Genomic DNA, 16,113 nt, shown 5'->3' on the forward strand with positions numbered 1-16,113 from the left:
GCCCAGTGCCTTATCCACAAGACCATCCTCCCTCCTCGTCATTCCACTGAAGTTTTTCTCTACAAAGTGGCACCAAGAGGTGACCCAGACCCCAGATTCCCCCACCTCCATAACCTGCCTGATGCAGTAGCCAAGCTCCAACAGCAGGAAAGACTCAAGAAAAAGAACCCAGGAGTCCTGAGGCCCAGTCCCCAGCTCAAACATCTCTATCGCTGGATCATACTCTACTGCTGACAGCCAATTACTGCATCTCAGGACTCCTGGGTTCTAATTCCCGTCTCTGCCACTGCTGTGTGACTGTCACCTCTCTGTGACTCAGTTTCCCCACCTGGAAGAGGGGGATCCCAAACTGACCAACATGGCAAACCCAGGACTCAGTCTACTCATCCCATCATTGCTGGGAAGCTGCCGACCCAAGCCCGGCTCCTTACCTTGTTTCCGTATCCTTGGCAGGCACAGGAGGGCTGAACCCTGACAGGGGTCGATCCCCAGGGCCTGGGAAGAGTTCGGGGGGGCCCGAGGAGCTGGGGTTCCGGGGCTTGCTGACGGGGCTCTCCATGAAGACTGAGGAGCAGGAGTCTTTGCGGAAGGACTGGCGGACGGGCGAGGACCTGCTGGACGGCCCCGAGTAGGGGCTGTGAGGGCTCTGCCCCTGCTGGACGTCCACCAGCCGGCCGTCGGCGATCTTCTGCGGCGAGGACGGGGGCATGCGGAAGCCGAGGCTGGGCCCGTAGGTGTCGCTGTAGATCTGGGCGTTGGGCTTGTACAGGCTGTCCTCCAGCTCCGTCTGCAGGGCAGCCGCCGAGTAGGTGCTGAGGGAGCGGACCGAGCCCCGTTTGTAGAGCCCCCCGGCATAGGCAAAGGGGTCGCCCATGCCGGCCAGGGACTGCGTGGAGGTGATGCTGAGCCGGCCCTCGTGCACCATGCCGTAGGGGTCAGCGTACAGCCCCTCGTTCTTCACCAGCACCATGTTCTTGCCGGCCAGGTCTTCGTCCGGCTTGACATCCCGGCGCTCCAGGATGGCGCTGGGGCTGGGCGACACGCCCGGGGCGGGCGGCAGGTTGGAGAGGCGCTCGCCGTGGTGCACGGGGCTGCCGGCATAGGAGGGTGGGCGCCCGCCGCTGTAGGACATGCGGGAGCGGGACGGGGAGGAAGACTGGAGCAAAGGTGGAGGGGAGCCGGAGGGGAGGTGGGAAGCTGGGGACATGGTGTTCAGTCGGCGGGTGGGGGATGACTCCCTGGAGGTATAAACCATCTCCCGCTGCAGGGAAGAGAGAAGTGCCACCGAGGCTGTAAGCACTCACCCCTCTCTCCTCCCTGCAGAGGGAGCACCCCTGCTGTACCCCCATTCTCCCTGGTGACCCCCCTAGATGTGCTGGCGGTTCACATTTCACACACTGAGCTGCGGCAGGTGACGGTCACTTGCACATGGGGTGGTTTAGAAGGCAGATGGGACTGGGCAGACACAGGACAGGAGGGCGGGGATACCAACACTGCCTAGCTCCCTCCTCTCCGCCGCAGCCCATAGCACGGGGCCAAGTGCCAGGCGCACAGAAAGGGCCCGATCCTCTGTTGCCAGCCGCAGGATGGCCATGTCTTGCGCCCACTTTGCACTAGTGTCAAGGGCTGCGCAGGGGGCAGGGCAATGGAGAACCAGGCCTAGAGTCTGTAGTATGGGGGTGATCTTGCGTCTACGCACACACACACAGACTCTCACACACGTTGCTGCTTCTCGCATAAGCAACTGGGATTGGAGGCTGGGGGTTAAGGGAGGGGAGCCCTATGGGGCTTGAGCTGCTTGTTTGTAAACATCGATGCTTTCAAACACACACACACAGATGCGTGCTGTCAGCAGAGCCAAATAATCACCCCCCCCCCACACACACACACCCATACACACATGCACTGTGAAATCAGGAGACGCTGCCAAAGGGACTTAGAGCCCAGGGAAGATCACACAAAGTGGGGAGGGTCACTGGAGGCAGCAGTGGCCAGAAGGCAGATCCTGGAGTAAACCCAGAACCCCTCACCCACTCCTGGCAAGACCAGAACACCAGATCCCAGTGCAAGCCCAGCCTTCCCTCCCCACTCCTAGGATGAGACTGGAATGCCAGATCCTGGGGCAAACCCAACCCCTGAAGAACCAGCCCCCCGTTGACCTTCACCCTGATGCACCCCAGAAATGAAGATCAGCAGCATCCCACACGCCCGGGCAAATTGCAGCTCCCTCGCTCTCTCTCCAGGAGCACAACAATTTACTCTGATTAATACCCTAATCAGCATGTTTATGACTCCACTGCCATGGCTCAGACCATCCAATCTCCTAAAGCAACCCATAACAGCGCTGCAGCTGGGGCTGACAAATGGGAGCTCATAACTCCTTCCACAAATATACCCAGGCACCAGTTTCCCCCTAGCCCCCCTCCCCTGCCCGGCTCTCACACAAGCAAGGTCTGTCTGTGTGTGCGCGTGAGCATTTGCTGGCACCATTCTTCCCTGGCCCCATGGAAATGGGGTACTTCTTCCCCCTCCCAGATGGAAAAGTTGGGACAGCCCCTCCCTGCGACAGCCCCCTTCATCTGCCCTCTCCTTACCCTCAGGTCCCCATTGGTGATGTGCGAGGCTGGGAAGGAGGCGTAGAGGGGCTCTTTGCGGTAGATTTTGATGATGCTTCTGTCCTGGATGTCCCTGAAAGAGAAGGCAAAGCAGTGAGCTGGGCACCCCAATGGCCGTGCGGATTGCTAGCCCCTGGATAGCTCCAGACCCTGGACCACCGGCAGCAGCCCTCTCACTCCGTGCTAAATTGAGAGTAAACAAATCTCACGCATCAGGACGTCCGTCTGCTGCGGGGTCAGGGAGGGATGGGCCACACTGGACCATCAGCCAGGGCATGTGCACAAAAGAGGAGTTCCCCTTGCATCTGGGAACTGGCCGAGGCGGATTCGCCCTGGCAAACACACTGGTGCTGTCACCATGCAGGGAGCAAACCTGAGTTGGAATTCTGAGCCCACCTGGAAGAGAATCTCTGTCTACCCCCCCACCCCAGCCCCACTGAGCGCGCCTGCTGCCCCCACAACCCCAGGGGCCCTCACCTGACGTCCTCCAGCTCGTAGAAGACATTGCGCGACTCGTCCTTGATCAGGATGGCGGTGTTGGACGATTTCAGCATCCCCATGGTTAGCTTCTGGGGGAACATGTGGACGATGAGGGCGTGCAGTGTGTCCATGCTGCTGATCTCGTGGGTGATGTGGACACGCCTCGTCTCATCCCCGAACTGCAGGAAAAGGACCCCTGGAAATGGAGACGGGAGAGAAGGGGAGAAAGGGGGGAAAACACAGCTCTGAGCAGGCGCTGACTGACAGCACAGCAGCCCAATATGTCAGGCATGGGGCTAGGAATCAGGAGACCTGGGTGCTATTCCTGGCTCTGTGTCTCAGTTTCCCCATCTCCTTGGGGGTCTATAGACCCCATATTATTGTTATTACTCTATATTCACGCCCAGCCCAGTGCCAGTAAAACCCTGCTCAAGCCAGGGAAGAGTGACATAAATTAAAGCCCAGTATCTCACCTAAAAACAAAGTGCTAGTGACCTGGGCTTAGCCGCAAACTTCCTACCCGGATCCACAGTTAAACCTTCACAAACCAGGGGGATCTTTGGCTCCAGGGCTGCGGCTGTACTGGACACCATTGGAATGCTGATTTCTAGCCCCGGCCAGTCCACAGGGACCATTCTGATCATCATCTTCCTTCCCCCTCCCCCACCCCACCCACTCTGCATCTCAACACTTCCCCAGCCACTCCGGAAAAGTAACAATGACCTCCAGCGCTTGTCATCTGGGAGATTCCAGCTGCTGCCACCCCAGGGGAAGGAACACTCATCTCATGGGCTCTGATAACTCGCTCCTTACAGCTGCAGGAGTTCTCGGGGACGGGACGCTTAAAGGGGGAGCGGCTTGCATTTCTGGGCCCCAGCAGCCGGGGTTTGCCCAACTAGAGCCTTGTGCTGTTGGTGGGTATGCAGTGGAGCTGATGGGCCAAGGAACAATAAGTGACCAGCGTTTGCAGATCAGAAAAGTCAATGGCTGGCCTGACGAGCACCTGGCTAATGGGGGGCTTTAGGAAGAGGTTTCTCCTCCTACCGACAAAGTAACCCATACATGCCTTCAACAGGGTTTCTTGCACAATACTGACAACGGGCCCCTGGTCTGATCCAATCCAGTGTGGTCATTCCTAGGTACCCTACCATTGATCCCTGCCCCCCCGACACATACTAATGCCATGGGTCAAAGGCACAACCCCCTAGCGCTGGTGCGAAAGGAGTAACTCCCTCAGCTGTCAGTAAGTAGCAGGCTGTTGTAGTCCTTTAGAGGCAGCCACTAGAGGGAGACAGGAGCACACACAGTCAGCCCCCCCCTCCCCCCCACTGATGGACTCTGCCAGCCCCAGCTCCCGTGGCCCGTGTAGGTGGGGCGAAGGGTTAAAATGCCCCAGAGGGAGACCCAGTGGGGGCCGGCCTGCGGTACCTGGTGACCGGAGCTTGGTTTGGCTGGTGGAGCGGGACAAAGGCAAGCTTTGCCGGAACCGGTTCATCCTGTTGAATCCAATGGGCAGCTCGGCTTCAGACATGGTTTCCAGGGACTCCGCTGAGGCGAAGGAGAGTTTGGCTTGATCGGCCAGGGCGGGCTGGGAGCCCTGGGAGTGCCGCGAACTTCTTGTCTGGAACGGAAGAGATGAGCTGTCAGAGAGTACACCCTGCCCCGGACTACCTAGAGCTCACGGAGCGATGGGGTGCCTGGGGCAGCGTGTTCCATGCTACACCCCATGGGGCAAGAGCAGAGCACCTCCCCTGACTCCCCAGGCAGCACTGGCGAGCCGTGGGCTCGGTCTGACCCAAGGAGGCAGTGTCAGGGGCGTTTTGCGCTCTACACCCCATGCTGAACCAGTCCAGGGCCGTGCTCCAGACTCTACACTTCAGTGCAAGGCCACCCTGATCTCTTGTTTGAACTAGGTACGAGACTGACCATCTCGGCTCTCTCTCCGCTCTGTGCGAGTGGGCAGTCTGCATTCTCAAGCCTCCGTAGCAGCTCCTTTGTTTTGCATGTGTGTTTCAGGGTGACACTGTGTTACCAGGGGTCTTGAAAATCACCCAGTTACGTGTTATGTAATTTACAGACAGTCTCTTTGCACTCCAAGCTCCTCTGAGTCCTTCTATCTCCCCAGTTACAATCAAGACGGGAATGGAACTGGGGGGCTTTGGAATAACTTTAGCCATTAAAGGAGGGTCGCCAAAGGAACTAGCTCCCAGGAAGCTTCAATGCCCAGGTTATTCTGGAAGCAAAGCACTGGCAAGGTTTATGGCTGCATGAGCAGGGCTGAAGTAATGGGACTGGGTTTACTGCAGTAAAAGTTTAATACGCCAGGAGTCCAATTTCACACAGCCAAACACATACCCCCAGTCGAAAGGCTCAGCCTGCGGGCGGGGGCTTTCTGCACAAACATCGGTAAACCCTGCATGCGGTGCATATATACTTAATAGGAACAGAGCGTACCAGGTACATGCATCGTATAAGTCAATGCGTTTTGCACCCCACACTATCCCCAGGGAAAGAAATATACCCACACTGGAAATAAGCTGATCCCATCGGCACGAGGATCTGGATCGGAGCTGCTCTGCAGAGGCATTGAGCACCCACAGCTGTAGCTGAAGTCCTAGGGGGCTGCAGGTGCAGACCACCTCTGGTTAATCAGCCTTGGGGTGAATATAGGGGAAGCTTTTCCGCAAATGTCCATACAGATTTTGGAATGAATTCCCATTGCTAATGGGTTCCCTTTCTATGGGCATTATAGGCTTTGAATTACGGTGGTGCCGACAGACCCCAGCCGAGACCAGGGCCCCGTGTGCCAGGCGCTGTATAGACCCTAACTGAAATCAGGGCCCTGTTGCGCCAGGCATTGTACATGCTCAGAGTCAGAGACAGTCCCCGCCCCAGAGAGTTTATAAGCAGGTGTCTCAAATTGGACATCCAAAATGAGTGAGCACGTGACACGCCCCGATGCGGAGTTGGTGTCAAAGCCGGGATTGGAACCCAGGAGTCCTGCTCCTATCGTCCCTGAAGACAGACACATGACATGCTGCCGAATCCTGCTGTGTCTTGCACCCACGGAAATGCTGGGATCTTGCCATGTGGCTATGACTCATAGAATCATAGAATATCAGGGTGGGAAGGGACCTCAGGAGGTCATCTAGTCCCACCCCCTGCTCAAAGCAGGACCGATCCCCAACTAAATCATCCCAGCCAGGGCTTTGTCAAGCCTGACCTTAAAAACTTCTAAGGAAGGAGATTCTACCACCTCCCTAGGTAACGCATTCCAGTGTTTCACCACCCTCCTAGTGAAAAAGTTTTTCCTAATATCCAACCTAATCCTCCCGCACTGCAACTTGAGACCATTACTCCTTGTCCTGTCCTCTTCTACCACTGAGAATAGCCTAGAACCATCCTCTTTGGAACCACCTCTCAGGTAGTTGAAAGCAGCTATCAAATCCCCCCTCATTCTTCTCTTCTGCAGACTAAACAATCCCAGTTCCCTCAGCCTCTCCTCATAAGTCATGTGTTCCAGACCCCTAATCATTTTTGTTGCCCTTCGCTGGACTCTCTCCAATTTTTCCACATCCTTCTTGTAGCACGGGGCCCAAAACTGGACACAGTACTCCAGATGAGGCCTCACCAATGTCAAATAGAGGGGAACGATCACGTCCCTCGATCTGCTGGCTATGCCCCTACTTATACATCCCAAAATGCCATTGGCCTTCTTGGCAACAAGGGCACACTGTTGACTCATATCCAGCTTCTCGTCCACTGTCACCCCTAGGTCCTTTCCTGCAGAACTGCTGCCTAGCCATTCGGCCCCTAGTCTGTAGCGGTGCATTGGATTCTTCCGTCGTAAGTGCAGCACCCTGCACTTATCCTTGTTGAACCTCATCAGATTTCTTTTGGCCCAATCCTCCAATTTGTCTAGGTCCCTCTGCATCCTATCCCTGCCCTCCAGCATATCTACCACTCCTCCTAGTTTAGTATCATCCGCAAACTTGCTGAGAGTGCAATCCACACCATCCTCCAGATCATTTATGAAGATATTGAACAAAACCGGCCCCAGGACCGACCCTTGGGGCACTCCACTTGATACCGGCTGCCAACTAGACATGGAGCCATTGATCACTACCCGTTGAGCCTGACAATCCAGCCAACTTTCTACCCACCTTATAGTGCATTCATCCAGCCCATACTTCTTTAACTTGCTGACAAGAATACTGTGGGAGACAGTGTCAAAAGCTTTGCTAAAGTCAAGGAAGAATACATCCACTGCTTTCAATATGGAAACCGGCTGGCTGTTGATCTCCAGGAATGCAAAGCTTGGTTTTAAACAGCAGACTCATCAAACACACAGAACAAACACCCCTGAGGTGCAGGAAAGGGGACATAAAAGGGGCAACATCTCTATTTTAAGACCAACCCCTCCCCCCAGTATGAAATGATAACAGCCATAATCGTCATTTAAATTAGGCATTAATTGGAAACTTTAATTAATCCTGGGGCATGAGGATGTTTTATGGGTTGAAAACATTCTCTCTGTAAATAACTGCCAGAAAATTAGATAAAGAAAAGGAGGACTTGTAGCACCTTAGAGACTAACAAATTTATTTGAGCATAAGCTTTCGTGAGCTACAGCTCACTTCATCGGATGCAACATTCATCCGATGAAGTGAGCTGTAGCTCACGAAAGCTTATGCTCAAATAAATTGGTTAGTCTCTAAGGTGCCTGCCACAAGTCCTCCTTTTCTTTTTGCGAATACAGACTAACACGGCTGCTGCTCTGAAACCAGAAAATTGGATGTAATTTACACTGAGACAAAACAGTTGGCAAAACGGGCCTTTAAACTGCAAACGGCAAGAAAACGGTTTCTCACTTCGAAGGGCCTGATCCTGACGGCTGGGAGCAGGATCGGAGCCAATGGGCCGGATCCAAAGCCTGAGAGGCTAATGGGAGTCTCTCATCTGGGCTTTGGTCCTGGCCCCAAGAGAGGTACGCTGGGGAGAGGGACAGGAGCTGGCTGCCGTGCTGGGCACGCTGGGATGGATTGTATCTGTGCTGCCCTGTGGCGTTTAGCGTGAGAGAGACATTTGGTACCCAGTGGGCAGCCGTATCTGGGCCAGGCTGGCTGCTGGGGCCACGCTGCACCTTTCAGCACAGCTGAGGGCTTACTGCGCCGTGTTTGTTAACTGCTCACGAGCACACGTACACAGGATGAGATCCAATCTGTGACCGGGGTGGGAGGCATGGGGCGACGGCCGGGACTGAGATTCCCATTGATCTTCACGAGCGAGAGGGCGAATAACGCTCAAGAGGCCACGTCAGGAACAAGTTGTTGGTCTGTTCCTCCTGCCCCAAGACAAATATCGCTCGGGCCACAGTCAGAACTGAGTCTGCACAGGCCCGTGCCCCGTCTGCTCCTGCGGCAGGTGGGCCACCCTGGCTCAGCCGGAGGGCTTACAAGCGTCTCTCGTCATTTCTCTCCAAACCAGATGAATCCACAAGACTTCCCCCCGCCCTTTCCTCCAGCCCCACCCCTGGTGCAGTCCTTTACCCCAGGAAAAGGGGAGTGCAACCGGCATGGTAAATTGCCACCGCTCTCATTGAGTAGCATTTCACGCCCATGTCACGCCAGGGTACGTGATGCCACAAGACACAAGGCTGTGGAGAATCAGGCCTGGCTTTTTTCTGTTTGGAGGCCAATTCCATTTCAGAAGCAAGCCAACCAGCCCGCTTTTCTAGCTAAGCTGTAAATACCACCACTACTAAAGAGCTATGGAGGGTGTTCCAGTTATTAAGGCATGGACTGAGGAGATGGGTCTCAGTCCCTGGCTCTGCCACTGACTTTCTGTGTCTCCTTGGGCACTTCGAGCCAGGTCCTCAAAAGTAATTCAGCTCCTAACTCCCACTGGTTTCAACAGGAATTAGGCCCCTAAATACCTTTGGGGATCCAGACCTTAATCTTGGGATGTCTCTGTTTCCCATCTCTAAATTGGAGATAATTATGCTCCGTTTCTGGCTTCCCTATTGAAATTTTAAGCTCTCTAGGCTAGTGGCTCTCAGCCTTTCCAGAGTACTGGCCCCCTTTGAGGAGTCTGATTTGTCTTGCCTACCCCCAAGTTTCACCTCACTTAAAAACTACTTGCTTACAAAAATCAGACGTGTCACAGCCTACTTGTACTGAAAAGATGCTGACTTTCCCATTTTTACCATATAATTACAAAATAAATCAATTGGAATATAAATATTGTACTTACAGTTTGATGTGTAGTATATAGAGCAGTGGAAACAAGTCAATGTCTGCATGAAATTTTAGTTTGCACTGACTTCGCTAGTGCTTTTTATGTAGCCTGCTGTAAAACTAGGCAAATATCTAGACAAGCTGATGTATCCCCGGAAGACCTCTGCGTACCCCCAGTGGGTACGTGGACCCCGGGGTTGAGAACCACTGCTCTAGCGCAGAGACTGTCTCTCTCGGTATTGTACAGCGCCTGGCACAATGGGGCCCTGATCTCAGCTGGGGTCTCCAGACACCATTATAAAATACCAAGCACTTGTTGATTCTCCTCCCTAAATCTCAAGATGGTTCACGAAGGTAGGTGAGTTAGACTAGGGAGGAGGAAGGCTCTGCCCAGCTTGGGGAAGCAGTTCTCCCACAGTGAAGGTACACACCCACACAACCTTAACTCTGCCCCCTGGAGCGGGCAACAGTCACAGGGAATGATTTGCCTAAGCTCCAGCTACACTGACTATGCTCAGTGTCGCTGTCTTGATGGTCATTTTCCAGCAGTACGTCCCTTTCTTTCTCTCTGCCCCTTGGCCCCCCACTCGCCCATCAGTTGCTTTCCACCCCGAGCCCCTCTCCGCTCCTTCCCTGCCCCTCGGTGCTCCCAGACTCCCCTAAAGCGAACCCAAGCCCGGGCCGAACTGTCAAACCGACAAGGCTCTGGAAGGCTTTGAAGGGAGGGATGACGGGTTTGCACGCGTCCAAGCGAACTTCCCTCCCCGCCCGCTTATTTTGTCTGGAGAAGAAAATAAAAATAGATTGAACCAAGGGGGGAAAATATGTCTCTGGTGCTCTATCTGCATGACAATACAGGCCTTGTTAGCAGAGTGATTGCTGTTGCTATGCTAGCATCTTTGTTGCTAAGGGTTTTAGTGTGGGAGCCGCTCAGGGTGTCTGGTGAGCTCCAACATGCTTTGACAATTGGTCCAGATAGTTCTGTGGGGAGGCATTAGTTGATTTGGGGGTGGAGTGGGAGTTCACAAGCAGGGCGTGGTACATCCAACTGTTCCGGGGGAGTTGATTTCCCACAGTTGCCCAGGTTTCAATTGACCCTGAGTAATTAACACCATCCAAAGAGGCTAATTACAGCATCCGTTTTAAAAAAACACAGGAGCTTGGAAATTAATTGATTTCCAGGCCAGAAGGGGCAATTTTCATCATCGAGTCTGACCTCCTGCCTAGCAAAGGCCAGGGGATTTCACTTAGCCTCACCTCGGACCCAATGACATCATGCTGGGGCTATGACATCACAGCTAGATGATGAAACACGAGGCTCCCAACCTCTCTCGGGACAGGTCACCTCTACAGCTGCATTTACTCCACTTGTACCTTATCCGCACAGCTGGGCGACTGATGCAAGCCCAACGCCGCTACCAGGAACGGGCCCTTGTGGGGAAGGTACCGAGATGGGCCTGGGGCAGCCCGGCTGCGGCTCCTTGCTTTGACACCTAAGCACTTTGCCAACGTGAACGAACAAAGCCGTGCGGAACCCCTGTGCAGGGTTATTACTGTCACTTGGGGCGGGGAGGGGACAACAAGGTGCAAAGATAAAGTGACTTGCCTTGGGTCACACAAGGAGCCAGGCTTGAGCCCCGATCTCCTGGATCCCAACCTGGTGCCTTAACCACAGCCCAGTGGCGGAGCCAGATTTTGCAGCCAGCCGGGTGATGGGTCACTGGTGGTGCCTCCCTATTCAATGAGTGCACCCCTCCTCCTCCTCGCCCCACCCAGGGGACACCAACCACCTGCGGTAGCACCCTCCACCCCAGCACCACAGCCCTAAACCCAGCCCGGTGTGAAGGGGAGGAGAGTGGGCCTGGCTGCGCAGGGCAGGAGCCGCCCCAGTGGGTGAGTGCAGCATGAGCTCACTATCCAACCCTGTATGAAAGGTGCCATGCACACACCTAACGACTGCCGGGGGGGGGGGCAGTCACACCCCCCCGGACCCCTATTAGCCCTACCTCTCGCCCATCCTTCCTGTCCGGCAGCTGCTTTAGCTTTCCACCCCCAACAAGGCCCTTTGCTTAGCTCAGGCTGGACAGGGGAAGGGGTGTCATCAATTCACGCCCTGCACTGCACCCACAGCACTTCCCCATGGGCAGGGCCAGCAGCCAGCTAGGCTGCACCGCCCAGGGCGGGTGCAGAAGGATCCTGCTGGGAGCTCCTCTTTCCAAGAGGGGGACACGCCGCGGCGACCCCCACTCGAGAGCGAGGGCAGGAGCCAAGCCACCTGCAGGAACCAGGCGTGGATCCCACACCTGGGATATACAGAGAGGAGGCTGGCAGAGAGAAGCTGCCGCCGACTTTACAGAGTGATGCAGCTCCGTCCTTGACCTCCCATTCACTCAGAGGGAACGGCTGTTTATTACTCTGCCTTGCTAACGACGGACCCTGCCATGAGATAATCTATTAAAGGACAGCCCTCCACCCACCCTGGCTTCCACCCCTGCCACCAGCTGATGTGAAGATTCCAAAGCAGCCCCGGAGACCCCGTGATCTCCCCCACCCACCGGGGTACAACCCTGTCGTATCTTCTTGGGTCACAGGCCCTAGCTGCCTTCCTGAACCCTGGGCCCATCCAGGCTTTCAGGGTGATTCTGCCCCGGCTGGAGTCAATGGCTGTTATACAGATGGCTGGGTGCAGGATTTGGGGGCTTGCTGTGACTTGACCCCCTGAGGCAGCTACAGACATCGTGTGGATAGGGCCTAAAACACATGCTGCCAGGGTCTGCTGCTGCCTACCCTCCCCAATTTGTCAGAGACCTTGGCCCCTGTGGAAATGAGCTGTCTGCTCCCAGATGCCACCGCCCCTTGCTCCCGCTCCTCAGCATGGTTTAGCACTGCGATTAAGCTGCCGTCTAAAGAGATGCAGCCACGTTATTATTGGGGGCCTGCTCATGCCCCTAGCGAAATGAACAGCAAAGCTCCCGTCTACGTGGCCGGGGGCTGGATCACGGGGGAGCAGCTCACTTTGTAAACAGCCGACTTCCACCAGCGTGCCAGCCCTCCGGAGCAGTGGGGGAGATGGGTGCCAGTCATTCGGGGCAGCACGCAAAGCTCCCTCGGGGACCTGTGCTGGTGCCCCTGCTCACAGCACCCAGCAGAACCCCTTGCCCTCAGCAGGACAGTGCTGACTCGCTTGCTCTGCTTCCAACTTGGCCGAGCCGGTGCTGGGGGCAGGAAGAGGGAACAAGTCACAATACCCCCAGAGAACGGGGCCATTCCGGGCACTATTCTGCAGGGCTGATCTACCTCGGGGGAATCAGGCTTCAGCTATCGTGCAGGGGGGGCAATATATACTTGGGAGCAGAAGCTTTCACGTTGGAAACACACTGCAGTAGAGGCACTGTGGCCTAGTGGATTGAACACTGGACTGGAACTCCAGGGCTTTATTCCCAGCTCTGCCGGGCGACTTTAGGCAAATTACTGAACCATCCGGTGCCTCAGTTTCCCCACCTGCAAAGTGCTTTGAGATCTATCACCGGTGAGCCCAGAAGGGGCCATTATGCCCATTTGGTCTGACGCAGGCCAGAGGCCCTCCCTTGGCGAGTCCTGCTTCAAGCCCACACCTGACAAAGAGCTCCACATAAAAGCTGGACATGATTATTACAGTGCTCCTATATCACGTGGGATCCCAGAGTGGTGAGACAGGAAAGGGTCGCCTGCCAAGTGCTGAACATGGCATAATCATCATCTTCCCCTTCTTTTTATTGAGCACCTTTCATCCCAAAGGCGAGGGAAAAGCTTATCTACCTGCCTAGCACATTTCAAAGCTGCCTCTGGCCTTGCTACCAGAGCGATGCGGTTATTTATCCTTACGTGCATGCTCTCACACAGGAGTGCACACAGCCAGTCACTTTGCTGGCTGATGCAGAGTGAACTGCAGGGAGTGGGGTGGGGGGGAATGTCAGCTGAGAGAATTCAATTCCCCGAGAGGAAATCAGGGCACTAGGTACACCAAAAAGTGCCGTGGGAGTTTGGGATGAAATTCACCCCCACGCACAAGGCTGGGGCGTCAGTTACCTCCTGCTTTAGATATGAAGAATTAAGTGGGATCATGCTAATTTACACCCGGGGGGCAGGTTTTCAGGGGCTCAGCACCCACAGCCAGGCCAGATTTTCCAAAGGACTCAGGGCCAGATTTGTAAAGCAACTGAAATCAATGGGAGTCAGGAACCTAAACACCTGTAAACACCCCAGCCTCCCTACAGCTCCCCCCATGACATTTTCAGCATCGGATGGGCCGAGTCCTTCGGAGAGTCCAGCCTCACTTGTGTGTGCTGATCCCGTCTGCGAGCCAGCCCCTGTGACCACCAGCGCTTCAGTACCCCTTGGCTTTCTTGTGCCAGCGACCTGCTGGGAGATGACCTTTTTATTGCTGAGCATGCATTCCACCCCAGGGCTACTAGGTCCCACTGCATCCCCCTGGGGAAGGGGGGGGCGGGCGCGGCTCTGCTTTTGTGCTGAGGGTGCGTTCTACCCCAGCGATGATGTACCGTGGAGCTACACACTGCGGGGATGGCGGGGGCTGCGGTAGAGATTTTAATTCCAGAGCATTATACGGAAAGTAAAGGAGGTAGCATCTTGCCTTTCATTTGCCGCACAGCCCAGAGACAGGGCTTTAGCTGGGCTTAGAGCTGCCTGCCAAACTGTTACCTCCCGGGAACAGCCATCTGATTTACCCTGTGCAAACCGGGGCTCTCCAGGGCGCTGGCATTGCCTTGCGCCCCACCACCACGACAGAGATGGCATGTTCTTGTGCATTTGAGAAGCATCGAGCTAGAGCGGACAAGGAAGGGCAGGGCACGGAATTGCCTCTAAGCAAAACCATGGCCTGTTTGGTCAAGGCCACCTGTCAGCTGCTGCTGGGGAGGGTCTGACGCCAGCGGGCTGCACTGAGCGGAAACCCAAGCAGCGCTTAGCCTTCCAGAGGGCAGCGCTGCCGGGCAGGGGATCTCTGGCGGAGGCACCAAGGTCAGGGAGATTATTGCGTGTGACGGCGGAGAAAACACACACACACGCCAGCTCCTCAGTCCTCCCCCAGCAAGGAGTCAGGACTGACCCAGCGTCCGCCGGGCCCCTGGGGGTGCAGGGCGGGTGCGGAAAGGCAGGCGGGAAGGAGAGAGAGAGAGGAAGGAAGTGCCAGAGAGGCTGGGAAGGGGAACAAGAGGAGCAGGGAGGAAAGACTTCCTGAAGCCAGGAAGGCAGCAAGGGCAGCAGGATGAATCCGCCCCTGTGAGCGGAGTGTGGGAACCCGGAGAAGAGAGGCCAAGGCAGGGCACGAAAGGGGAGCTGTGGCCCACCAGGGCTGACCCCTGCTATGCTGTCTGGGAGAGGCGATTGCGGAGCCAGCCCAGCGCCTTCCCCCCTGCAGTCTGACCCCCAAAAGGGAGGAATGGCCATTTAGCAGCCTGCTCCTCCTTGGCCAGCAGATCTCACAGCTGCTCCAGACAGGCCAGATTTCCCTGGAGTGTGACAGCCCCAGAGGGAGGCTGACAAACAGGCGGACAGATGAGCTGAGAAGTGCAGGGCCAAGGAACGGCATGTTGTGCCAGGCCCTGGTGTCGCCCGCGTGTCCCTGGCTTGGGTTTTCCCCTTGGGGTGGTAGGGAGTCGGTCACTGCACAAAGATCTGCCAGGCGCTGGGTGGACAGATGGCCAGGAGTCCCGCCCCACAGCCTGCAGCTGCTGGGAGAGGCTGCCGGTGGGGACTGGTGACCTTGCTTTGCTGTTCATTGGAGGAGCAGGAGTGAGGCACACACACAACTGCCCTGGCACTTGGAGCCCGGCTTGCCCATTGCCACTCTGCCTCGTGCCGTCAGCTGCAGCACTGTCCCACTGTAATGTACCAGGCTGAAGGGCGACCCCCAGGCACCCTCGCTCCCATCTCTAACCCCATGCTGGACACCCGAAGCTGCAAGGCTGGGATAATGGATGGGAAGCAAAATACAACTCTTTCCTCTACAGTCACCCCTGGCCCAGATCCCCGGTCCCTCTCTTTCCAGCCTCCAGGCTGTCAGAGAGGGGAGAAGAAGGGGATCTAAGAGCTGCCCTCTGCCCAAGGATCTCACAGCACTCTGTAATTAAATAGGTGTTCTCCCCATTTTACAGAAAGGGAAACTGAGGCATACGGCAAGCTGAAGTAAACCTGTCTCCCAAAGCAGGCAGAACCAGCTACTTCAGAGGAACGGGTAAGAACCCCACAGTGGGCAGAGGTGGGATAATCTGCCCCTTACACAGGCCTCCTTCTGATCCCCAACAGAGATTGGCTTGAGCCATGAAGCAGGTCGTTTAACATTTTCTTTCTACATTAACTATCTTAACTCCGCATATACTGGTTATCCATGCCCTCTTGGAACCTTGCTACATTGTTGGCCTCAGCTGCATCCTGTGACGGTGAGTTCCGCAGTCTAACCACACAGGGCAATTCTCTCAGAAGTTAGCATTAGAGGGCGGACATCAGGAAACAGGGGGGGCCCCATGCTACTCCTTGTAGACAAGGGTGTGCGATCTGTACAGAGAATGCACAAGCTCTATCTGAGCACATTCACTACACCCCTGTGAGGAACAGAGATATTATCATCTTCATCTTCCAGGTGGGGAACCGAGGCTCAGAGAGACTAAATCACTCACCCACAGCTGTACAGGAAGTCCGTGGCAGAGTAGGGCCTTGCTCCTGGGTCTTCAAAGTTCCCAGGGGTCACTAACCACTGGACCCACCTTCCTCTCCAGGTTCAG

General features: G+C 55.6%; 1 protein-coding gene across 7 annotated transcripts in view; it reads right to left on the reverse strand.

The window, feature by feature from the left end:
* Positions 1 to 16,113, reverse strand: part of SRCIN1 (SRC kinase signaling inhibitor 1) — a 204,993-nt gene that overhangs the window by 32,429 nt on the left and 156,451 nt on the right. For all 7 annotated transcript variants that reach the window (XM_084615769.1, XM_084615772.1, XM_084615770.1 and 4 more), the window contains 4 exons: positions 4,524 to 4,716; positions 3,093 to 3,291; positions 2,595 to 2,688; positions 432 to 1,261 (listed from right to left, as the gene is read on the reverse strand). In XM_084615769.1, coding sequence (XP_084471895.1) covers positions 432 to 1,261; positions 2,595 to 2,688; positions 3,093 to 3,291; positions 4,524 to 4,716 — 1,316 coding nt within the window. The remainder of the gene's footprint in view (positions 1 to 431; positions 1,262 to 2,594; positions 2,689 to 3,092; positions 3,292 to 4,523; positions 4,717 to 16,113) is intronic.

This window comes from Lepidochelys olivacea (assembly GCF_965140295.1).
Source record: "Lepidochelys olivacea isolate rLepOli2 genome assembly, chromosome: 27".
In the NCBI taxonomy this organism is placed as follows: Eukaryota; Metazoa; Chordata; order Testudines; family Cheloniidae; genus Lepidochelys; species Lepidochelys olivacea.